The sequence below is a fragment of the Sphaerodactylus townsendi genome, linkage group LG01 (genome assembly GCF_021028975.2).
Source record: "Sphaerodactylus townsendi isolate TG3544 linkage group LG01, MPM_Stown_v2.3, whole genome shotgun sequence".
NCBI classification, from domain to species: Eukaryota; Metazoa; Chordata; class Lepidosauria; order Squamata; family Sphaerodactylidae; genus Sphaerodactylus; species Sphaerodactylus townsendi.
In genome coordinates, this window is record NC_059425.1 from 116,828,804 (window position 1) to 116,854,817 (window position 26,014).

General features: G+C 40.3%; 1 protein-coding gene across 1 annotated transcript in view; it reads left to right on the forward strand.

The window, feature by feature from the left end:
• Positions 1-26,014, forward strand: part of MAN1A1 (mannosidase alpha class 1A member 1) — a 64,228-nt gene that overhangs the window by 30,931 nt on the left and 7,283 nt on the right. Inside the window, exons 5-10 of the mRNA XM_048492106.1 lie at positions 4,757-4,851; positions 7,777-7,900; positions 9,626-9,719; positions 19,351-19,466; positions 21,005-21,224; positions 22,418-22,590. Coding sequence (XP_048348063.1) covers positions 4,757-4,851; positions 7,777-7,900; positions 9,626-9,719; positions 19,351-19,466; positions 21,005-21,224; positions 22,418-22,590 — 822 coding nt within the window. The remainder of the gene's footprint in view (positions 1-4,756; positions 4,852-7,776; positions 7,901-9,625; positions 9,720-19,350; positions 19,467-21,004; positions 21,225-22,417; positions 22,591-26,014) is intronic.

Sequence of the window (26,014 nt, forward strand, 5' to 3'; positions counted from 1 at the left end):
TCATTTCAGAATTGGCACCATTCATGTCCTTTACTGTTGCAGAAATGAACTCTAAGGTTAACAGAATTTACCATATCTAAAAACAAGAATCTTCCCCAAGGCTGTGTGTTGTATTTGACTTTAAGACCATTAAAAGAAGATATTAGCGTTTCAAAAAGAGGATGCAGTATCAAGGTCAAGATTTAATTATGATGAGAGAACTGCCGAGGAAAATCATATTGAAAATAAGAACAAAAAGGACTTTTAGACGTGCTACTTTTTTTGCTTGTTCTTACTATATTAGATAGAGAGAATGTAGCAGCAAGGATTTAAATTTAAGCTGATGGAGAGATAGATATAGGATGGGTGGAAAGAAAACACAGGAAAAAGACAGATAGGTAAAAACTAATGATAGGTATATCACTTTATAGGTATATCACTTTAATGATAGGTATATCACTTTATAGATGGGTAAAACTAATGCTATTAGTACAAAATAATAAGCAAAGGCTATGTATGCAAAAGGTAAAGTCTTGGGGTATACAAGAGGTTAAGTAATAGTCTGAGGCAGTTTGAAGTCAATCAGAAATGATTTTGGGGTGCTGTGTGGTTTCCGGGCTGTATGGCCGTGTCCTAGCAGCATTCTCTCCTGCCGTTTCACCTGCATTTGTGACTGGCATCTTCAGAGGATCCTGCTAGGACATGACCATACAGCCCGGAAACAACACAGCATCCCAGTGATTCCGGCCGTGAAAGCCTTCGACAATACAGAAATGATTTTGTTAGCATTTATATTTTTCTAGATAGTGATATAAATGATATGATTTAATTAGTTTTAAAAGGAAGGAAAAATGAGAAGAGCTGTTATAAGAATCAATGGCTCCTTCCACATATGCAGAATAATGCACTTTCAAACTGCTTCCAGTGTTCTTTGAAGCTGTGCGGAATAGCAAAATCCACTTGCAAACAGTTGCGAAAGAGGTTTGAAAACGCATTATTTTGTGTGTGCGGAAGGACCTAATGTGTTCCAGTAATATCGTGTATGAAGAGAAGGCAAGATGAGAGCCATTTCATTTCTCTTTTTTTCTTTCTTCTGACCTTTTAAATTCTAGTTTTCACTACATGAGATATTGGAAAGTTATGGGGGAATAAGCTTGACATCTGTGTATTCAAACTGAATCTTTCTTATCGTAGGGTAGCTGATTCGCTATCTTTGTAGTTTTGTAGTATTTTTTAAAAAATTGAAAAATATATTTTGAAAGAAAATTAATTGAACCCTCTTGGGTGGATGCCATCTGACCCAGGGGATTTGTGCTCATCTGATGCAATCGGGTATTTCTCAACTCCCTCTTTGTCCCTGTCAGGTGGCAGCCTGGGTGCTGTGCCTTGCCTACTACCATCTCTGGATCAGCCTCTTCTCTCCTTCAGTGAAAAAAACTGAGGCAAAATAGGCATCAAGCCTTTCTGCTGCCTCTCTGAGTTTCTCAGTTTTCACCCAACAGTGGGCTGATTGCCTCTTCTGTCTTGTGTTTGCTCCTCAGATATCTGAAGAAGTTTCATTCCTATTTGCTTCTTTATGTTTTTCTATTGTGCCTATTATGTTTGCAGCAATTCTCACCTAGGTCTCTGAATTTGTGTTAAATCTTACCTACCTTCATATGCATGTATGCATATTATATACATGGTTAAGCAGCAAACTATCATGAAGGAGAAATTTGCCCTTTGTAATTCAAAACTCTTAACTCCATGAGCTGCAAATGTTGTAAAATAACTTATAAAACTTAAGTATTCAACAATGTTTGTCACCTCAATTAATGTTAACTCCTGTTTTGAAATAAGTTATTTTAAATAATTTTTGGATTCCAGTTTTTCAAATATGTGAAATGATAATTTATAAATACATAGTGGGTTCTAAGGCATAAAAGTAAGCAACTGAAGTATGTATTTTATGATGCGTATGTGAGCTGTGTTCCATATCTTTCTGGCAGACTTGGAACTACCCAAGTCCTGTGAGATATATCCAACCATCTGCTCACTTTGCAGAGCAGGAGTCTCCTACTTCTCCTTCTCATTGCAGTACTCTGATATTTTGTTTCTGAAGATCAGCCAACCCTTAGAACAGCATTGGGGATCTGCAGTAGGACCGCTGAATTGAAAGGAATTGCTGTTCACTCTTTCACAGACAAGTGTTATTTGGGTCTCCAAAGTTGGATACAGGCCACCATATCTAAACATTTTACTTTATTACACAGTTAAGAAGCTATTCTTATAGCATGCAGAGCAGTTCAGTGGTCTTGCCTAAAATGGTCAATGCTAAATCTGAATTTACACTGAAATGTCTTTGGATCCCATGCTCGTCTAGTAGCAAATCAAAGAACAACTGTTGTGGTAAAGAACTTGTACAGCAAAGACTGCCATACTTATGCAATTCCTAACAGTAATTTCATTACAGTTCACCAGTTGTAGTGCTATTTCTAACCATACCCACATTCAGGCATCTATCAGCCAGTGGCAGTGCCTTAATAACATCCAACAACCAATTATTTTCCTGTGTCAATGGCTCATTTTCAACCTGGAGAGAAGTGATTAGTGGGATGCCACAGGGTTCTGTCCCGAACCCTGTACTGTTCAGTATTTTTATAAATGACTTGGATGATGGAATAGAGGGCATGCTGATCAAATTTGTAGATAACACCAGATTAGGAGGGCTATCCAGCACCCCAAAGGAGAGGGTCAGAATTCAAATGACCTTGTCAGATCAGGGAGCTGGACCAAAACAAACAAAATGAATTTCAACAGGGAGAAATATAAAGTACTGCACTTACAGAGAAAAAAATTAAATACACAAGTATAAGATAGGTAAAACCTGGCTTGACACAGAACAGGTGAAAGAGATATGGGAGTGTTAGTAAACTACAAACTGAACATGAGACAACAGTGATATGGCAGCCAAGAAAGCCAATGTAGTTCTGAACTGCATCAATAGAAATATACTGTCCAGATCAAGGGAAGCAGCATTACCACTCTATTCTGTGTTGGTCAGACCTCACCTGGAATACTGTGTCCAGTTCTGGGCATCACAGTTCAAGAAGGATATTGATAAGCTGGAGTGTGTCCAGAGGAGAGCAACCATTATGGTAAAAGGTCTAGAATCCATACTTTGTGAGGAGAGGCTTAGGGATCTGGATATGTTTAGTCTGGAGAGGAGAAGGTTAAGGGATAACACAATAGCCATGTTTAGGGATGTCATGTCAAAGAAGGAGCAAACTTGTTTTCTGCTGCTCCAGATACTAGAACATGGAGTAATGGATTTAAACCAGTGGTTCTCAACCTTCCTAATTCCAAGACCCTTTAATGCAGTTCCTCATGTTGTGGTGATCCCCAACCCTAACATTTATCCATTTTACAGATGGAGAACACTGATGCAGAGAGTCTTAGGCAACCCCTGTGAAAGGGTCGTTCGACCCCCAAAGTGGTCCCGACCCCCAGGTTGAGAACCACTGATTTAAACTATAAGAAAAGAGATTCCATCTAAACAACAGGAAGAACTTCCTGCCAGTAAGAGCTGTTTGACAGTGGAATATGGTGCCTCGGAGGGTAATGGAATCTCCTTCCTCAGAAATTTTTAAACAGGCTTGGTGTAAGGAACCTCGAAGGACCCGAAATACAGTAACTTAGAAAAGCTCTTTATTTCATAAACTTCAACGATCACACTACACGGAATGCAGATTCTGACCTTCCCGGGAATAGGCGGCCTCTTTTACAGAACATAGAGCCCCTCCCAGGCCTCCCCAAACCTATTCCCACGATGCAAGAAAGCAAGCTTCACACACACACACACACACATGATAAGCGCAAAAGCAAGGTTACTTTCCTCAGCCACTCTGGGCACATAGCCCAGATCCTGGAATGTACCAAGGCCAGGATGCCTGAACAGAAACACACTTCAACCCCCTGCCTTACACTTGGGAGCCATCTGTCAGGAGTGATTTGATTGTGTGTTCCCTCATCGTGGAGGGTTGGACTGAATGTCTCTTGTGGTCTCTTCCAACTCTATAATTATGTCCCCTGTTCCTCCACCTACAGCCTAGGCTTGCAGTCTGAAAGATATCTCAACAGCTTGGCTTGTGCTTGCAGCCAGAGGCTTGCATTCCCTGGTAAACTGGCTCATTTTCAACCTGTCAGACTTTTATCTGTGATATACCTCTGAAGATGTCAGTCACAGATGCAGGTGAAACATTAGGAACAAGATCTACCAGACCATGGCCACACAGCCTGGAAAACCCACAACAACCAATCATTAGCTTAAATCCATTAGAGGGCTTATGCGGGAGGAAGGATTTATGTCAATGGGAGTGTGCATTTCTCACCTTCCCCCTCCTGCAGCAGCCCCAAAATAGTTGCCATGAGCTGCACTGGAAGGGAGACGCAAGGATTATTGTCTACAGACCACCTCCTTCTGCCCACAAAAATGTTTCAGTGAACCCAAGCCAGTGACTTAAATAAGCATTGTTCAAGCATTAAATCAATTCTTCCTGTTCTGTTTAAAAATTGAACAATAAGTTAAGGGCTGTGGCTCAATCCACACATAATATAGCAGTCATCTAACACACAGTTTGAAGAATCAGGAACATGCTGCAATATTATGCATTCTTTCTCATTATCCCATCTTGCACCTAGAGTACTTTCTCCCTCTCGTGGTGTGTGGTACCATAGTTCATTGTGACATCCTAAGCAGCTTGACCCTTCATGATTTTCATTTATTTTACTTTTACAGGTATTTCGAAAGAAAGCAGTAGAATTAGGAAAGAAGTTGCTTCCAGCCTTCAATACTCCTACAGGAATTCCTTGGGCATTGTTGAATATCAAAAGGTAAGAACGAACTATTATTATTTATTAGTTTTTTATTTTTTTTATGTTCTATCCCTTGAATAAGTCCTGTGTTCTAAAAGAAAAGTGGCATATAAATATGCTAACTGTGAAATGTTTCAGTGAAATATGCTTTGTGTATTGATCTGTTGTCTTACCAGTTATATTCTAGGTTCCTTAGAATAAATTATTGGTATAAAATAGGCGATGCAATAGTAATTTTCCCCTTTTCATGTATTTTTTACCACAGCTGTTGACATTTTTGCAAACTGAAATTATTTTTTTTCTTTATGATGGAATTTCACTCATTTCAAATCTGCTGTTTTCAAAATTTACTTGCACATAAGAAAAACTGGCCATAACAATTCTCTAGGTTGGGTCAATATTTCTGAAATTCTGATTTTCTAGAATTTGACTTTCTATTCCAGTTGCATACCTCCCTGGCGAGCAGTAAACCAACTTATAAGAATTATATGCATAAAATATGCATCCATGTTTGTTTTCCAAGGTTAAAATCAAAAGATAATAGAATATATTGCTTATATATAACAAATCTTGCTGCATTGTAAAGACTAAAAATAAATAAAATTATTAGTTTTTAAGATACAAGATTCATGTGTAGTGGACCAGCAGTACCTGTTTTGACATCAGTAGACTTACTGTGCAATCCACATCTGGAGATGGGGGGGAATACTGCAGCAGCCATGAACGGTGCTGCAAAGGCAGTACTGGACTGCCCTCAAAGGGGCTTCGGACAACGTGGAAAGAAGAGTAATTTAAAAACCCTCCTGCTGCCTGAATTGCCCCATAGTCAAAACAGGCTTAAGCTGCACTTTTGTAGTGTAAGTTTGGCAGTGTCCCTGGGCTGGAACGCAGGTGGAAGCCAACTAAAGTCAGCTTCACCCCTGGGTATGTCCCAGCCTGCCCCTACCCCCACACTAACATCTGTTTGAAAGCCAGTGTAACTCCACAGTTTGCCTGCTGTGGGGCAACTAAGCACTGGCGTCTTTGCTCTCTATGCCACTCCCAATGCCCATTTGCGCCCCACCCCAATCTGGATTGGGCTGCCTGATGGGCATAACAATACTTAGTATTGCACTGCAGCATTGCTGCACAGTTGCTTATAACATATTGTGGGGTTTGTTTTCATTTCGTATGAATAATATTTTACTTCTCTGCTGATAGAGAGTAAAACTGAATAAAAGTCTATTTTGGAAATGGACAAAGATGCTAGTTATACTAAATATTCTTTAAATATTTGGATTTTCTTTACAGCTGACTGTTCCTCAAAACTCAGAAGTGAATCCTTGGTCAGGTTTTCAAAATGTGTACACTGTCATGCTGTTGGCAGGGCAACTGTTCTAATGTAATATACTGTTGACCTTGGAATTCCCTCACAAAGTTCACAGTGAAGCACAAAGTTCACAGTGAAGCACAAACAGTTACATTAAGTTTTCCTTGCCAGTGCTGATACTCTTTCTTGTGCTTTGGATGCATCTTCAGGCTTTTTAATATTATCACTTTTTCTAATGTTAAGAGAACATGGGTAATGAGTATGAAAAACATTTCCTAGGATGATTGTAGATACTGAATGTATGATTGAACATATTGTATGCTTTGACCACTACCTAGCCAGAAATCTGTTATAATAAATTAACATATTTCTGTCTAAGGTACTCTAGTAACAAAATTATGTCAAGAAATTGTATTCTATAGATTTGCTGCTTGTTTAATAATGATAAATACATTGCTGTGTCAAGACTAATGATGGATATAATTGTCCTGGTTAGTATTTGGATGGAAGATCACCGGGGAATCAAAGAGGCTGGAAGATCATATCTGAATGCCCCTTCCCGTGAAAACACATTGGGGTCTCAATTGGGCTGCTCATCTAGTTTTGGAGCTCATGCTATTGAACTATAGGAAGAGATTGTCTCATTGTTTACCTCCGCTCCCTGATGATGAGTGTATAAGATTTACCAACAGAAGATTAGCAATACTATTTTAAATGGAATGCACTTCTCAGCTCAAAGTGTTTAAAATATACTGCTCATAATTTTTAATAAAATGGCAGGTTCTTTCTAAATCTCAATTTTGTGTTTTTGTAATCAGCTATTTTTTCTACTCAGATCAGCTACAATCAATGTTTAACTAATGAAATGTCTAAAATTAGCAGCCAGGTCTTTTTGTTCAGGTATATATCAATATTTTTTTCTGAGTAAAACACAAGATAACTTAAAAGAGCATGTGAAAATCAGTGAAGGTTAAACAATAAACAAATAAGTGATTTCTGTAAAAAGTGATCTTTACAATTTGAAGTAGATAGTGTGATGGTTCTGTGGTTGAAGAACCAGGGTTATCTTCCACAACTAGAAGGCAGTCCAGCTGAAATTTACTCTAACAATAGTTTACAGAGGATATTGTCAGAAAACACATATGTAGACAATTGATCAAAATAATGTAAAGAAAAAATTAGGTATTTTCAGGTTAATACATTACATCAGCAGAATTGAAAAAAATTCGATTGTGTGTCTGAAACTTCATTATTTGATTTTGTTGCATTCTACTTGTTGTCTTGCTTTATTTCAACAATAAATATGAAAATTGTCAGTGACAATTTAGCATTTATGTTACTGTATTTCACTAATATCTGTATCACTGATCGCTGGAAAACAGTTTGGTGATGCAATTTTGAACGAGGCCTACTCTTAACCTAGTGCCATCATATCTGATTATTTAACAGCATTGTTAGGGAATGGAAGCCATTGACCACTGGACTAGTATAATGAGACAGCACTAGGTCTTTCTCCTACTATAAGTTGATTACTTTTAAAAGATTTATTATTTTCCTGTAAAACTGTTTCACAGTTCATGGCATTGGAATGGTTTTATGCATCATAATCTCACTTTATTTTCCTTCACTTTCAGTCGCAGAGGTCGAAACTGGCCCTGGGCTTCAGGAGGAAGCAGTATTTTGGCAGAATTTGGAACTCTGCATTTGGAGTTCATGCATCTAAGCTACTTATCTGGAAATCCAGTATTTGCTGAAAAGGTTAGATTAAAAACTTGAGTTTTTATGAAGCACTTACAATGACACTTCTGGAAATGTTATGAGTGATTGCAAAGTGCCTGAAACATTGCCAGTTTTTGTTAATTTCAACTTTTTTTAATCTTCTGAAAATATAACTTGCAAATGATTTCCTATCATTATTCCTGATTGTTTATTTGTATAATTGCATAAATGATGGCTGTATGATAGAAACTTTATTTACTTTGCCATGAACCATGTGCATGGATGCCATGGATTCATTATGATGATTATTATCACTGCTTTTCTCCTGGCCACCTGCACCAATTTTCCTCGTGAAGTGATCTTCTTGGACACTCAGAACAGCCTCTCTGGTGTGTAAACCATAGCCCAGTATCCCTGTACTTAACAAAGATTTGTTGGAATGTTTGTTAATCCTAATTTTTCTGGCCTCAATCTCCCATGTAAAATTCAAGCCTTTATGATTAGCTCTCCCTGTGAATACAATATGCAAAATTCACCCAGTAAATGCAGTCTATGAAGCCTGTCGTGTTGGAAACTGGATACATATGTTATACTTGCTCAACAGTAATGGGCTGCTACCAGTGCAGTTTATGCCCCTATACAAGGAGCATGTGTCCTTCTAGCTGGATTCAGGGAACAGATTTACAGGATTTTCTGTGAACCAAGGCCAAGCTCAATTTTAGTTTGGGAGTTTTCTGTTGCTGTACTTTGCTTAACTACTTTGTAAATCATTTGCCCGCTGTGTGTTTAATTTTGGTTGAATGCCATTACTTTTCTTTTGCTGAGTGAGTACACAGTTTAAATTCTAAGCTAGCAGCTGTGTCTCTTCCAATCGAGCTAAATAACTGATATGTGCATATATTTTTATGTATTTAGCATATTTTTTATCCCTCTATGCTCCCCAGCAGGGGCCTAGTGTAAAAATAAAACAAGCAACTGAAGTAAAAACAGTATAAAAAGACCATTGAACAGCCTAAAAATATTTGCAAAACTGACCACAGACTGTGAAACAGCCAAAAAGATAAAAGAAAGAAAAATTTTGGCCTGTCGTCTCAAAGACAGAATGGTACCAGATAAATCTAAACAGGAGGGAATTAAAAGGGTGAAGTACCACTAAAACTGTTCCCTAGTTGCCACTTACCTTATGTCTGGAGGTGGGGAAACAGTGATCAGGCCTTGAGGACCCAATCCTTTGCCTAGAAATGGCTCTTCAGCTACTCCTTCCTCCAGTCTAAGTACTCCACTACCACAGCAAGATTAAATGAATTTAGCTTGTTTATAGTACAACCAAATGACAAATGTAATGCAGAGCTCTACATTTTTTTAACTTCTAACTTAGTTAACTTTTGTATCTGTCTGATAGTAGTTTCACAATTAGTGGCCCTGCCACATTTCCGTTGAGGCTTCTACAACATTCTTCTTACATTCTGCTGTTTACTGAATCAGAAATAATATGAATATGTGAAAAAAGAAAGAATGTGGAGGGGAAAGTGTTTTACTAATGATTTAACTTTATTCATGGCTCGAGGTGGCTTGTGTTTTTTTTTTAAAAAAAAAACAATTTAAAAGCAATAAAGCATCCAAATAACCCCCCTTTTATTAGAGGTGTCTGCAATTACATTCCAGTTATAAGTATCTTGAAATAGTTCTGTTTTCTGTAAGTTTGAAAAGCCTTGCTTTCATAATTATATATTTTCAACAAAGAATTGATGTGTTTTGTTATAGGTGATGAACATTCGAAGAGTTTTAAATCAGCTAGATAAACCAGAGGGCCTTTATCCAAACTACTTAAATCCTAATAGTGGCCAGTGGGGACAACGTAAGTACATCGATTAATTTTGTCCTTGTTAAGAAATGCTTAATTATTTTAAAGAAGAAGGATATTCATTTGTTATATTGGTAATGAAAAGTAAAAATAGCACTGTTTACCGTAGCTGTTCATCTGGTGGCTTTCTGTACAACAGGCACACATGGGACTGAGCTCAAGCAGGCCTGCTGTGGAGCATTTTAGTTAACATTTTTAAGACATCATAGCTATAGGGTGAGTACTCCCCTCTCCCAGTCACAGTCCAAGCTATCTATTCTTTCTCCCTCCACCCAGGCATGTGATTAGGGAGGGGGGACACACTCTCTGCCACCATGTGGAGTCATTGTGCTTCAACGTGTTAGCTAAGCCTAGCCACTTATTGCCATTTGCTCCTGATCTTTCAGGTAGAACTAGTGTGTTTTAAATCTTTTCTGTTCCTTAGTTAATTACAGTTAGTGTAGTTTGGTTTTTTTTGTGTTTTATTTTCCTTCAGTAATCATGAGTTCTCCAGAAAATGGACCATGCCCTCTCACATGAGGCAAAATGGCATTTGCTAAGGCATGCCGCTGTTGTGGCTGCTCCCTTGCCCAGACAGACAGCCATACCAAGTGTGTGGTTTGCCTTGGCAAAGGTCACTTGCCTGCATCATGTAAGGACTGTGACCATTTCTCCTCAAAGGTGAGAAAAGAGAGGGCAGCTAAACTGAAAGCAACCCTCTGTGCTACGGCACACCAACACAAGGCTTCATGGAAAAGGTCCATATGGGACCGCTGAACCTTCCATTTCTCCTGCCGCTGATTCACTGAGGCAGGTGTCAGAGCCTCTGAAAAAGGCACATGTGAAGACCGAACACCTAAACAAGTCTGCGTCATAAAGCACTCTGCCCTTGTTTGCAGGGGCCTGCATCTTTGGAAGTATAATAATTCCCTTGAGCCAACAAGGCTCCAAGCAGTAGGAAGAACCCCTTCCAGGAGGGAATTGACCCCTAATGATCTCCCTCTCTGGAATGGAGCCATCAGACATGGACTGGGAGAGGGAAGAAAAGTAACTTCAGTTATTTTGTGAACTTTTCGTACCCTTGTCTTTGAGTAAATACCAAAATTAAATAATAAACCGATTATGCACAAAACATCTGCTGCGCAGTAGGGGCAAGTGTCTGTCGCAGCAATATTTCTTGTATGGGCATTTTTCTTCCAGCCCTGCTTTCACTTTGTAGTCTCTCTGCGGCAAGCCAGACTATTTCTAGCATGAATTTAATTTTGCTTCACCATCAGAGCAGAGAGATTTTCCAGTAAACACAACTTTGCCCTAGACCAGGGGTAGGGAACATGCGGCTCGAGAGCCGCATGTGGCTCTTCTGCCCTTGCACTGCGGCTCCACGAGCCTAGCCGCTGGCCCCATCCTTGCCCGCTCTGCAGGCAGCAGGGCAGGTGCACCAACTGCCCGCGGCCAGGTGGGCCGCGCCACGGGCTTCCCCTCTCGCCTGTCCTGTTGGAGCAGGGTGGGCTCTTTCCCGGTGGCCGGCAAGGCCGAGCCGCTGGCCCCATACTTACCGCATCCATGCGCTTCTCAGAATGAGCGGAGTAAAAGGTGTGTATATATATATATATATACACAGTGTTATCTTTATTTTAAATGTCAAAAATTATTTGCAGCTCCAAGTGTTTTCTTTTCCCATGGAAAACGGGTCCAAATGGCTCTTTGAGTGTTAAAGGTTCCCTACCCCTGCCCTAGACCTCTGCCCATGACCAGCCTGCCTAGCTTCACATTTCCCATTCCTCACAGTGTAGTCCATGCCTTCCCCCTTGCTGCATTCCATATTGCCTTCTTGTTCCTGCTTCTCTAATGATCATTTCAATATATTGATATAACAAAGGCTTTTGGAAGGAACAATACAAGCAGGGTCTGTTTCTGACTTCCACCCACCTCCTCCACTCTGCTTCTCTTTTCCCTAATGATTGGGAGGGCTTTTAAAAACTTTTTTCCAGACAAGCCTCTTTTTAAAAACATAGCAGCAGAGACAGAGAGAGTGGAGAGACAGAGAGTGGAGGGGAAGGAATTAGTGTGGGGGGGGGGGATATCAGCTCTATAGTATTGGGACTGCTAAGTGTTATGAGATCTGTGCCTTTGAGAGGGGCGGAGCTAAGAGAACCAGGAAATAGAGACTTGTTGAGCTTAGCAGAAGGGGAGTACTGGGCTGCCTCATCATGTGTAAGGAAACAAGATCACAGAAACGTGACCACATACCAGCTCCATCGCGCAGCTAAAAGACCCAAGGTAAGTGTTCCATAGTGTACTTTGCACCAAAAAGAACGTTGTTTCCTGATTTTCACTGCAGTGTATGTAAGCTAAAGACATGTTTGCTTCCTGCTTGTGTGTTTTTTCTAAATATAGGTTTTATTTATTTATTTATTTATTTATTTATTAAACTTATAGGCCGCCTCATCCCCGAAGGGCTCGAGGCGGCTCACAACATAGCTGTTCTAATGAGCAGCAAATCAACAACGTAAAAACTTAAATCCCTTAAAAACTATGCAGCAATAAATTAAAACATCAGAAGTATGTTAAGACAAAACGGTTTAAACAGGCGCCCGAACCAAGGCCAAGGAAGGAAGGAAATAGGTTGGGTCCGCGATGTTATCAGTGGATCAGGCCCAACCAGAATAAAGAAGATGGAGACAGGCAGCCTCAGATTCGGTGGGGGGCAGTAGGACCACGGCCGGCCCCTCCAAAAGCCCAGTGGAATAGCTCCATCTTACAGGCCCTGCAGAACTCACCAAGGTCCTGCAGGGCCCGGACAGCTGGAGGTAGAGCATTCCACCAGACTGGGGCCAGAGCCATAAAGGCTCTGGCCCGGGTCAAGGCCAGCCGTATCATCGCGGGGCCAGGGGTCACCAGCAGTTCTGCCGCTGCCGAACGCAGTGGCCTATGTGGGACATAAGGTCCCGTAGGTATGAGGGCCCCATTAATAGATTTTAGAATTCTGTAGATTAAGAGTGCAATCCTATGCAGAGTTACTCCAGTCTGAGCCCACTGAAATGAATGAATTTAGACTGGAATAACTCTCCTTTAGATTGCACTGTAAATACTATCCGAAATTAGTTTTGTAATTTGTGCAATAGTGAGAAAGGTCTTTGGTGCTATCTTTCTCCCTCCCTTTGTGGACTTGTTGCATCCCTTTCAGTCTGTGTGTGCTTTGGGCTGACACCTGCCACTATCTGAAAATCATGGGCTTGAGCCCAGAACCAACTTTGAATGTTCTGGGTTCCTCCTTTGAGGCATCCATTGTAATTGGGCTTCCTTATTCCTGTGAGAAAAGCCACCAAAGAAATGCCAAAGAATATTTTGCCTCTAGTGTGGAACTCTGACATTCTGGCTCTCTTTGTTTTTTGCTTGCATTGTTAATGGGTGGAAAATGTGTTAAGTTCTGGAAGGAATAAATCAAGCGAGCTACTGCTGGTTGAGGAGGATGAACTGGGGCTCTCTCATGGGGTCTGTTCGTGGTTGTATGTTAGTACGGGGGGAGGGAGGTGGATGTAGATCATGATGGTATTTTGGTTGCCCATAGGCAGAGAAGACACAGCAGTGTGGATGCCAGTTTGCCTCTAGCTTCAGTTCAGACTGCTAGCTTGTGACTTGGGATCTGCCTCTTCCTGCGTTAGCCTGTACAGACTTTACTATCCCTCCCTCCCCTGGCCTGATTTTGATTCCCTTTTTGAAAAGAGATTGGAACAGCTGTACCTCAATCAAGAGTATTTTCTGTGGCAGCCTCATCTTTATGGAACATGCCGTGCCATTGAAATGGTGGCTGTGTCCTCCTTTTTACCACTTAGAAAAAGGTGTAAGGCTTTTTTTCAGGAGAGCATTTGATTTCACTATTAAGAACATAAGAACATAAGAACAAGCCAGCTGGATCAGACCAAAGTCCATCTAGTCCAGCTCTCTGCTACTCGCAGTGGCCCACCAGGTGCCTTTGGGACTCACATGTAGGATGTGAACGCAATGGCCTTCTGCGGCTGTTGCTCCCGATCACCTGGTCTGTTAAGGCATTTGCAATCTCAGATCAAAGAGGATCAAGATTGGTAGCCATAAATCAACTTCTCCTCCATAAATCTGTCCAAGCCCCTTTTAAAGCTATCCAGGTTAGTGGCCATCACCACCTCCTGTGGCAGCATATTCCAAACACCAATCACACGTTGCGTGAAGAAGTGTTTCCTTTTATTAGTCCTAATTCTTCCCCCCAGCATTTTCAATGAATGTCCCCTGGTTCTAGTATTGTGAGAAAGAGAGAAAAATTTCTCTCTGTCAACATTTTCTACCCCATGCATAATTTTGTAGACTTCAATCATATCCCCCCTCAGCCGCCTCCTCTCCAAACGAAAGAGTCCCAAACGCTGCAGCCTCTCCTCATAGGGAAGGTGCTCCAGTCCCTCAATCATCCTTGTTGCCCTTCTCTGCACTTTTTCTATCTCCTCAATATCCTTTTTGAGATGCGGCGACCAGAACTGGACACAGTACTCCAAGTGCGGTCGCACCACTGCTTTATATAAGGGCATGACAATCTTTGCAGTTTTATTATCAATTCCTTTTCTAATGATCCCCAGCATAGAGTTTGCCTTTTTCACAGCTGCCATGCATTGAGTTGACATTCCCATGGAACTATCAACTAAGACGCCTAAATCCCTTTCCTGGTCTGTGACTGATAGCACTGACCCCTGTAGCGTGTATGTGAAGTTTGGATTTTTTGCCCCTATGTGCATCACTTTACATTTTGCTACATTGAACTGCATTTGCCATTTCTGGGCCCACTCATCTAATTTATCAACGTCTGCTTGGAGCTCTTCGCAATCCTTTGTGGTTCTCACCACCCTACATAATTTGGTATCATCTGCAAACTTGGCCACCACGCTACCCACCCCTACTTCCAGGTTATTTATGAATAGGTTAAAGAGCACTGGTCCCAAAACGGATCCTTGGGGGACACCACTCCCGACATCTCTCCATTGTGAGAACTTCCCATTTACACCCACTCTTTGTTTCCTGTTTCTCAACCAGTTTTTAATCCATAGGAGGACTTCCCCTCTTATTCCTTCATTGCTGAGTTTTCTCAACAGTCTCTGGTGAGGAACTTTGTCAAAAGCCTTTTGGAAATCCAAGTAGACAATGTCCACCGGTTCACCCCTGTCCACATGCCTGTTTACACCCTCAAAGAACTCTAGTAAGTTTGTAAGACAGGATTTGCCTCTGCAAAAGCCATGCTGACTCTTTCTCAGCAGGTCTTGCTTTTCTACATGTTTTATAATTTTATCTTTAATGATAGATTCTACTAATTTACCAGGAACAGATGTTAAACTGACTGGCCTGTAATTTCCTGGGTCCCCGCTAGATCCTTTCTTAAAGATTGGTGTGACATTGGCCATCTTCCAGTCTTCAGGGAAGGAGCCTGATTTCAGGGATAAGTTGCATATTAAAGTGAGAAGATCAGCAATTTCATGCTTGAGCTCTTTAAGAACTCTTGGGTGAATGCAATCTGGGCCAGGGGATTTGGTAACATTTAGTTTATCAATGGCTGCCAGAACTTCTTCCTTGTCTACCACTATCTTCGCTAGTTCCTCGGATTCGCCTCCTAAGAAGCTTGGTTCAGGTGCAGGAATGTTCCTCACCTCCTCTTGGGTGAAGACAGATGCAAAGAATTCATTCAGCTTCTCTGCAATCTCCCTGCCATCTTTTAGCACACCCTTTGTTCCTTTGTCATCTAACGGGCCTACCGCTTCCCTTGCTGGCTTCCTGCTTTTGATGTACTTGAAGAACTGTTTGTTGCTGGTCTTGATGGTCAAGGCCATGTGTTACTCATAATCCTTTTTTGCCTCCCTTACAGCTAACTTGCTTCTCTTTTGCCACCGTTTGTGTTCCCTCTCATATTCTTCATCAGCCAAACTGGACTTCCATTTTCTAAAAGACATTTTCTTTTTTCTGATAATTTCCTCAACCTCTCTTGTTAACCATGGTGGCTTTCTTTTGGACTGGGTGCTGCCTTTTCTAACCTGTGGAACACATTCCAGCTGAGCTTTTATTACTGTGTTTTTAAATAACCTCCAAGCATCCTGGACAGTTTTGACTCTCTTTGATTTTCCCTTTCAGCTTCCTGCTCACTATTCCCCTCATCTTTGAGAAATTTCCCTTTCTGAAGGCTAATGTAACTACATTAGTAGTTGCCACTTGTTCGCATGCTGAGATACTGAATCTGACAGCATTGTGGTCGCTGTTCCCTATCGGCTCAACAACACTGACTTCCTGCACCAGGTCCTGGGTCCCACATAGAATTAGATCTAGGATCACCTCTCCCCTGGTTGGTTCCACAACCATCTGCTCCAAGCCACAGTCATTTAGCATATCCAGGAATGCTCTCTCCTTACTATGACCTGAACATGCATTTTTCCAGTTTATATGGGGATAGTTATAATCACCCATTACCACTACATTTTTGTTTTTGTTGGCCTCTCTAATTTCTTTTTCCATCTCAGAATCCTCTTGTGCACTTTGGTCAGGGGGACGATAATATATTCCTAATATTAAACTGTCCTTCACACCTGGTATTGATATCCACAGTGATTCTGTAGGGAACCAGCTCCCCTTGCATTGTCTATTTTATGTGATACTATGCTCTCTTTGATGTAAAGGGCAACTCCACCCCCAATGTGCCCTGTCCTATCCTTCCTATAGAGCCTGTAGCCTGGTATAACAGCATCCCACTGGTTCTCCTCATTCCACCATGTCTCTGTAATGCCCACTATATCAAAGTCCTCCTTCAAAACTCTGTACTCTAGCTCCCCCATTTTAGGTCGAATGCTTCTACTATTAGCATAGAGACACCTGTATACCCTGTCTCTGTCCTTAACCTGGGATTTATGTGCTTTACCCTCAAGTCTTTTGTAGACACTACCCCTAGTCACATGCACATTGCTATGTTCCTCGCTTGTATGTGGTTGATTTAGAAAAACCTCCCTCTCTGTCTGCATCCCCATAGATACTGTATTCCGAACCGAAGTCACCTCAGCTCCTGTCGGCTTTCCCCCAGTGATCAGTTTAAAAGCTGTTCTGCCACCTTTTTAATGTTGAGCGCCAGCAGCCTGGTTCCTCTTTGGTTAAGATGAAGCCCGTCCCGTTTGTACAGGCCTACCTTGTCCCAAAAGGTTCCCCAGTTCCTGACAAATCTGAAACCCTCTGCCTTACACCACCTTCTCATCCACGCATTGAGACCCTGTATCTCCGCTTGCCTAGCTCGCCCTGCGCGTGGAACGGGTAGCATTTCTGAGAATGCCACCTTGGAGGTCCTGGACTTCAACCTGTTTCCTAGCAGCCTAAATTTAGCTTCCAGAACCTCCCGGCTACATTTCCCAATGTCGTTGGTGCCAATGTGGACCACAACTGCTGACTCCAATTGACTTTATTCTATGCTGAATGTTTTATGTAAACCACTTTAAACATTTTAAAGGAAAAGTTATGTACAGACATAAACTTCAAGTGAGCAAATATATTTTATTACTGCTCCAGTACAATCCTAAGTATTTTTACTCAAAAGTAAATCCTTATGGCTTCAGTGACATTTACTGCCAAGTAAATATGTGTAGGACTGTAACCTTCAGTAAGTCGCAGATTTCCTGGAAGTCACTACTGGACTGTTATTATTGTTCCTGTACGTTTCTTTAGTCTTTGTTACTTTTGCAGTAAATTGAAAGTGATTTGCGACGTAGTGGGTCAATTAGATTTGTCTCTAGCAATAATGGATATAATAGCAGGACTTATTATTGATGAGACTCTGCTTGTGCTATTTAGTCTGCAAATGTCAAGAGTTTCTGAGGTAATTCATTTAGGAAACTGTAAAGGTCATTTAAATGCTGCTATTCAGAGATCAGCCTTCCATCACAGAGCACTCTCATTCTTTTGAGAAAGCTTCTTTCTTTTATGTATTGCAAACACTCATGTAATTAATGAGGTATTTCTTTATTTTTTGAGTCTTCTATTTTATTAGACCTTCATAATTCTACTTTGCCATCAGTTTGTTTCTTTGATAAAAGGAACAGCAAAGTTAACATTTGAGACCTAAATACCAGGTCACAGGCATTTGAAAAAGCATATTGAGTGATCCCTTTCGTGGGGATGGGGGGAGGGGGAATTCTGTGTTTACTTGGTTTCAACCTGGAAAAGGAAGTTTAAAAAATAATTTTAAAGAGAGCAGAAGAAATCAAAGTGCTTATTTTTAATCCAAGGGGTTTTTTTCCCCTCTAAGGGATTAACTGTATAGGTCCTCCATTTATAAACAATATAGCTAACATCACGGGCTATTCAGTGTGTTCATGAAATAAACTTGTGCCATATCATACATTCCTAGATCTTGTGTCTGTTGGGGAAATAGAGTACCTTTTTTGATGAACTGTGGTAGCAGGAGCCAAAACATTTTCGGTGGGTAAATCACCAGTCAGTCCCATACTACTATTCTCAGGAAGGTAGCACGTACTGATTTTGCCATTAACTGAGGACTGTTTTTGCCCACACAATACTTCTCCATCACACCACTAGCACTGCTGTGAAAGAGGCAAAATAAATATTTCGTTACTGGTCTGCCAGTTCTTGGCTCTATGTATAGCTAGTACCCCTGAGGTAAATCATGCTGGTGCTCCTGAGATAAGGTTTGTTTGATTCTCATCAGATGACTGTACCATGCATCTGATTTTATGGTTTAGTTCATGAAATGGGTTGATCCAAGTTAAATTGACTCAATAAAATTGGGGTGGAAAATAGTTCAGTTGGGATTTCTTTTTTACCCACAGCCCACTGTACTTAGAAGTGTCGTTTGCACTTTGCAGCTGTTATGAAAGGGGTAAAAAATGCCCTGAATAAACAACAACCCTGTTTTAAGTTGCTCCAGGCAGGGGAAAGCAAAAGCTTTAGTTTGACAAATGGCTGAAACTGGAAACATGCTCCAGAATGGCTCCAACCATTTGGAAGTGCTGTTTCAGGATTAGGATGGATAGTTTCTAGTACTTGGTCCTAAATGTAATTGATTCAAGACTTGTGGGGTTTAGACAGAACTGGTTTTAGCTGGAAGGATTCTGACAACCTGTCAGTACTCTCGTTGGTCTCAAGTAAACACTGTTTAGTTGCAAGGAAAAGGTTAAAAATGGAAAGCCCATTGTGGCTTATTGTCACAAGGTTAGGCAGGGAGGGATATATAAGTACATGTCACAAGTCTTTGTCACAGGCCACCAAGAAGGGAAGCCATTGCCCAAAAGCAGCTATTTGATCCAGCTTTCCTGGCTTCACTGAGAAAGGGCAGGTAGACATTAAAAAATAAATAAAAAAGTGGAATTGAGGAGGATTTTCCATAGGTTGCAGTTTGAGTCTCAATGAAAACTTACACAGGTGTCTCATGCTCTGTCTGAGGTTGGGATCCAGGAGGAGATGAGTGGGTGACTTACGATAGAACCAAGTAACAATTAACAACATTTTCTTAGGCTTCAATCTCTGCTACAGAATTATTACAATAAATTATATTGCAATTAATCCACCATGCATCACAAGTAGCTGTGTATGGTTAAACTGAAAATGAAATTCCAATTGATCCTGTTCTGTTGCTTTTCAGATCATGTCTCAGTTGGAGGGCTTGGAGACAGTTTCTATGAATATTTGCTTAAGGCATGGCTGATGTCAGATAAGACTGATGAAGAAGGCAAGCAAATGTATTATGATGCTGTTCAGGTAAATGAGATATAAATCTGTTTATTGTCACTACCTAATGAATCCACCAAAAGAGACTTTGGTAAAAAATGTGTTTATTCTTTTTCCCCCATAATAATGAATTAGTTTTAAGAAACTGATTTATTTGGAACGTTTTTAACTACAGCTAGAATAATTATAATTGAGATTGGCTGAGAAGATTTAAGAACTAGAAAATATTCTCTCAGTCATAGAATATCTTCTACATTTATTCTCCTATAAATGTTTTTTAAAATAGGATTATATGCAGGTGTTAATTCTCCATTAGCTGCACTAAGAATGGCTTACTCCCAGCTTTCTTTAGCCTGTCCCTCTCGCATGAACCTGTGTCCAGAAACCTAATTTGTAGTTTCTCCAAACTGTAACATTAATCCAATCTCTGTACTAAGAGAAATGCAAAAATCACAAATTGTGTAACTCTCTCCTCAGTATTGCTTTTGCCAAAGAAGTTTTTCTATAAGTGGAAGTGTAACTTTGTCAATTTAGATTCTTCTTAAGAACATTCTTAAGGCACAACTCTTTCAACATAATCTATATTAAAATAATTTTATTCTGAATACTATGCATAAGTTTGCAAAATTATTTCCCCTATAGCTATATGCACAGCAACAACTAAATATTAATAACCTCTGTCTTTTAAATCCATCCCTCTCCAGCTGTTGTCTAAGATATGTATTTATGGTTGTCCTTGTTTACTGGAATTTCATCTTTATGATTAAGCAAGAAAAGTACATAATTCTGGACTAATTCACCTCTTATTCCTAAAAAAAAGAAACATATTACATATTGTATTACTTTAAGCAGTTACAATCAAACTGATCAACTATGACTGGACTCAATGCCAGAATTATGGGGAATTAAGGGTACTCTTAATGAAATCCACAAGTTCTTCTACTACTAGCTCACATAAGCCACAGTCCTGTCTCTGTGCCTACAGGGTACTGTACAAGTTATTCACTATGAATCTCATTTATGAGGACACACGTACAGCAATGAAATGAGAAAAGGGCTTAGGAATATTATGCCCTCTTCAGTTCAGAAAGTAACTGTACCATAATTAACAGCCTCCTCCTACTGTTGAATTGTAAATAAATATTCTCATGAACATTAATTTTTGTATTTGTTACCAAAGAACTGCTCCAGAACCTGCAGCGGTAATCTTCCTTCACTGAGGCTCGGGAGAAGCAAAGGAGAACAGAAAGGAGAATAGCTGTTGCAAAAGACTATCTGGTTTGCTCTGCCTGTGTGAAGCAGGAATAAAACTGAGCCTGGGAGACAAAAAGTTGAAAGTTTTAGTCCTGACTCCCTGAGCAGCCAGTGGGAAACACTGTAGCTACATCAGAGTGAGAATATAATGAGTGACATTTCAGGCTACAGCATAAAAGACAGGCTGGGAAGGTCAAATCCATGAATGGAAACCTTTTCCTGTGGAAATTTTATATAGGATCTGTTTCAAAGATTTTACATATCTATTTTGCACTAACTGCATTCTAATACACACTTACGTTTAACTTTTCCAGTCCATAGAGACCCATTTGATCAGGAAATCCAGCAGTGGTTTGATGTACATTGCTGAGTGGAAAGGTGGTCTGCTTGAACACAAAATGGGCCACCTGACCTGTTTTGCAGGAGGGATGTTTGTTCTGGGTGCAGATGGAGCTCCTGCTGATAAAACTGAACGCCACATTGAACTTGGTGCTGAAATTGCCCGAACATGCCATGAGTCTTATGATCGCACAAGTAAGCAATATAAACTTTTGAGTGCAGAGTATTCTTTCAGACTTTCTATTTCTTTATATGTGGATAGTGCCGTGCTTTTTGAGGGCACCTGATATCATGAACTTGTGACAAATTCAAAGCAGATGGTGTAATTCCTAACTTTATATGGGAAGAGTTTGGAAATCCTTTGGAGAAAAAGGATCCTGCAGAAGCAAGCGTTGTGTTGTTGAATGAAAGTGATAGGAATACTGTGGTGATGTGATAGCCACTATCAGGCAGCATTTTCATGTCTTTGCAGTAGTAAGCCATCCTGATGAAGCAGACTGAAACTTCTGTCTGGCAATAATATCAAATTTCACAGTCCTACTGTTTTGAGTCCCTTATGCTATTCTGAACCCATGAGTCTTTGTTTTTCAAGTTATTTTGTTTCCTTATGCTATGTTTTTCCCATTAAGTGTATGTGATTGTCATCATTTTTTTTGCATCAGTTGCAGCATTAATAGTGTGGAAAAGCCATATTAGAAACAAGGAAGCTGAAAATACAAATAATGAAAATAATTTTAACAAAGTATCCTAAAAAGTGTGTATTACTGGTTCTCTAGTAGAGCTCCTGTATAACCACCTCAAATCTGTTCTCGTAACTAGTGCATCAACATTTTAATTAATAGCAAGATTTCTAGCTTCAGCAGAAATTGTGTGTAATGCTTTGTCCCACACTAAAAGTTATTTGAGAACCTGAAAGTACTCACTCCTGAAAGTACTTACTCCTGAAAACCTGAAAGAAGGTACTCCTGTTTATGTCCCTGGTCCATAGATCCATAGAGAGCATAGGCAAGGTTCTAAAACTATTTTATATTGTCAGCGATATCTCTTTGGAAGTGTTTAAAATTCCCCATTTGCCATGTGTATTGGCCACAATTTGCCATATTAATGTTTGCTATGGGAATACTTTTTTTCTCATTTGGAATTCTTCTCAAGAATGTCAGTAAATTTAGGGTACCTCTTAGTGTGTTTTTCAAAATAGTAGTATTTTCTCCATTAAGACATAGATGTTTGTTCAGTAGAAACACAGAGTTGAGAAATTGCAAAAAAAAGTTTCTATAGTGTAGTAATAAGCTAACAAAAATAATTTTGCATGTTTCTTCTGTGTTCTGAAGACTTTGAAATCTTTCACACCAGAACTGATTCTATTTGATATTGATTATTGTGTCTAGGCATGAAGCTTGGACCAGAAGCCTTTAGATTTGATGGCGGAGTTGAGGCAATTGCTACACGGCAGAATGAGAAATACTACATTTTGCGACCTGAAGTTATAGAAACCTACATGTATATGTGGAGATTCACCCATGACCCAAAATATCGGCAATGGGGTTGGGAAGCTGTGGAGGTAACGTGGGCTTGGGGGAGGGTTTTTTAAGTCTTAATCTTGACAAAGCTATATTTCAAATTTGTCTTTATGACTTGAATTTTTTTTCCATCTTGCGGAGCCAGTAGCAAAAAATAGCATGCTGCTTCAATAAAAGGAAGTATGACGATACCGAAGAATAAGCATACATCTGCTTCAGTCTAACAAATTAAGAAGTTGTTCATGTATCATTGCACTGCATTTTGAACAGTCTGTCTTTGATTTTAGGAAGTTCTTGCATATTGAAAAGAAAAATAACACATTTTTGTCCATATTTTGCATTCAGTTTGGGTGAACTTTTGTCTATTGTTAATAAATATGTTGCCTTTTAATTGCCTGCAAAACTGGAACCTATTCTTCACGGTCTAATATAGCAGGAAGGATCCTTTGGATGAGCAATCTTTGACAGTTTCATACAGATTAGATGTAAATTACAGCCAGAAATGGTTCGCATCAGTGCAGATGTAAATTCAAAATGTGATTGCTGCATTGTTCAATGACAAGTGAGCAGGGAGGAGAAAGTCCTGTTTACCTCCCTGATTCCCTCTCCAGCTGATCTGGTGCTGCTTCCTCCACTGGAAAAATGGAAGGAGTTATTTTATTTATTTAGAAAATTTTAGAGATTTTCCTTAGGCAGCCTGGGTGGTGTGCGCATAAAGAGGGAGCTGCAGAAGTTGGCGGTGCTACTCATGTGGGATTGTGCCATCACATTATTTTAGACAAGTGTCTGTTTTAATAACAAGCTTCCATCTTGCAACGACAAGAAAGAGAGTGGGAGTGTGTGTAAAGGGAAAGGGAGGAGAAGAGAATATCAGTGAGATATGTGCCTTTAAGGATGTTGACGGGTGGAGTTAAGAGAAGCATCAAAAGGAGAGGCTATTTGAGACTTCAGCAGGCACTGGGCTTCCTCCTTGTGTGTAAACAGAAATGTGTGGAAAGCCCTCTCCACTTAGGCTGCATGAATGGAGCAAGGCGATGCTGCCTTTCACTACTTGCTGCTGCAGGTCAGATGGTAAGATGGATGTGCTCCTTTTCAGATCCATTAAATTTGCCCCCCTTTGCAAAAGCCTACTTTGCAAAAGCCAACGTATCGACACAAGCATTTAGAGAAGTGGCAAGGAGCCGGCAACTGGGAGGAGGGCTGGGCTGGAAGCATGCAAAGCAGCACAAGGGAGCAGGGGCGGAGACAAAACCTGTGCTCACTGGCAAATCTACCTGATCTGGCTATGAAGCAAAATTAAATTCATAAGAACATAAGAAAAGCCAGCTGGATCAGACCAGAGTCCATGGTCAAGCACTCTGCTACTCGCAGTGGCCCACCAGGTGCCTTTGGGATCTCACATGCAGGAGGTGAAAGCAATGGCCTTCTGCGGCTGTTGCTCCCGAGCACCTGGACTGTTAAGGCATTTGCAATCTCAGATCAAAGAGGATCAAGATTGGTAGCCATAAATCGACTTCTCCATAAATCTGTCCAGCCCCTTTCAAAGCTATCCAGGTTAGTGGCCATCACCACCTCCTGTGGCAGCATATTCCAAACACCAATCACACGTTGCGTGAAGACGTGTTTCCTTTTATTAGTCCTAATTCTTCCCCCCAGCATTTTCAATGAATGCCCCCTGGTTCTAGTATTGTGAGAAAAAGAGAAAAATTTCTCTCTGTCAACATTTTCTACCCCATGCATAATTTTATAGACTTCAATCATATCCCCCCTCAGCCGCCTCCTCTCCAAACTAAAGAGTCCCAAACACTGCAGCCTCTTCTTGCAAGGAAGGTGCTCCAATCCCTCAATCATCCTCGTTGTCCTTCTCTGCGCTTTTTCTTTCTCTTCAACGTCCTTTTTGAGATGTGGTGACCGGAACTGAATACAGTACTCCAAGTGCGGTCGCACCATGGCTTTATAAAAGGGCATGACAGTCTTTGCAGTTTTATTATCAATTCCTTTCCTAATTATCCCCAGCATAGAGTTTGCCTTTTTCACAGCTGCTATGCATTGAGTTGACATTCCCATGGAACTATCAACTAAGACGCCGAAATCCAAATCCCTTTCATGGTCTGTGACCGTTAGGCTGGGACAAAACCCCTGTTAAAAACACAAAAGATGTGGCTTTGAGAAAAGCCCTACAAAAAGAAAACCAGATCTCACCTAGCCCTTTCTGTCCCACTCCTCTTCTCCACTGCTACTCCTCTCTGCTGCTTCCAGAGACTGAAGTGGTCTTACTTGCTGCAGGGAGAATAGATAGTGAAAGCAAGGCTTGAGTTAATACATCCATACAAGAAATCTTGCAACACACATTTGCCCCCCTCACACACAGATGCCTTGTGCATAATTGACTAACATGTACCTGGTATGGGTGAAATCTTAGGATATTTCATATTTGTACATAACTGTGCATAATTGGCTAATATGTATCTGGTATTAATGAAATCTTAGGATATTTCAAAAGTTTTAACAGAATTAAAAACAAGAAAATGAGATTTTCAATATAAGCTTTGCTTGCCTCAAAAATAATTGCAAAATTGTTCTACCTGTTTATCCCAGCAGACCTGTGGCTACTTAGATCGTTATTGGAATTTTAAGGGATAGGATTCAAAATCAATAAAATAACACCACCCTTGAGGCTTGGTAAACAAATGTGAAATTACTTCAAACAGGAAAACATTCAAAGCTAAAAACATTTAACATAAACACAACAACTTTACAAGTAGACATAAAACTAAATCATAATGGCTATGAACTTAGCACAACTGAAGGAGATAGGATCCGTCGAAATGTAAACTAGAAGTGCAGGCCTGCTTCTTCCCCATCTGCTCTTTTGTGGCTTCTGCTGCCACTGCAGCTGCTGCTAGTCTTTCTCTAGCTTGGGCCTGTAAAAAAATCAGTTTCTTCAGTCCAGCTCTGGGCCTTCACTCTTCTGAGCAAACTTACCAACTGCCTATGCTCAGTGAGCTCCTGCTTCCTAAATTCTAAAGTCCAAGCCTTCCAATGGAACTAAAATACAAACATGAAAATGGCATGGGTTACACTTGGAAGTTCAAGGCAGATTTTTTAAGCTTCTGCATCTCAATCATGTTAAAGCTATTTTGAAATTAGGGCAGTGTACATAATATCTTCATGAATGCTCAGTGTGATATTTGAGACTAATGATACAAACTACCTGGATTATGTGATGAATACAGTTTTTGGCTGTATAATCTTAAGTAAAGGTGCCTGTCTCAGCTCAATATTCTAAAATGTATGCATTCTTAATGGACCGAAAAAGTAAAACTAATGTGCAGTTGTTAATGTGCAATAAGCTGTTCAGGGACATTGCTCAAATATGAACAAATGTATATATTAAGATCCATCTGTGTTCTGCAGCACTTGACCTAAACTGAACAAGATGTATAGAATAGATTAATCTAGTAG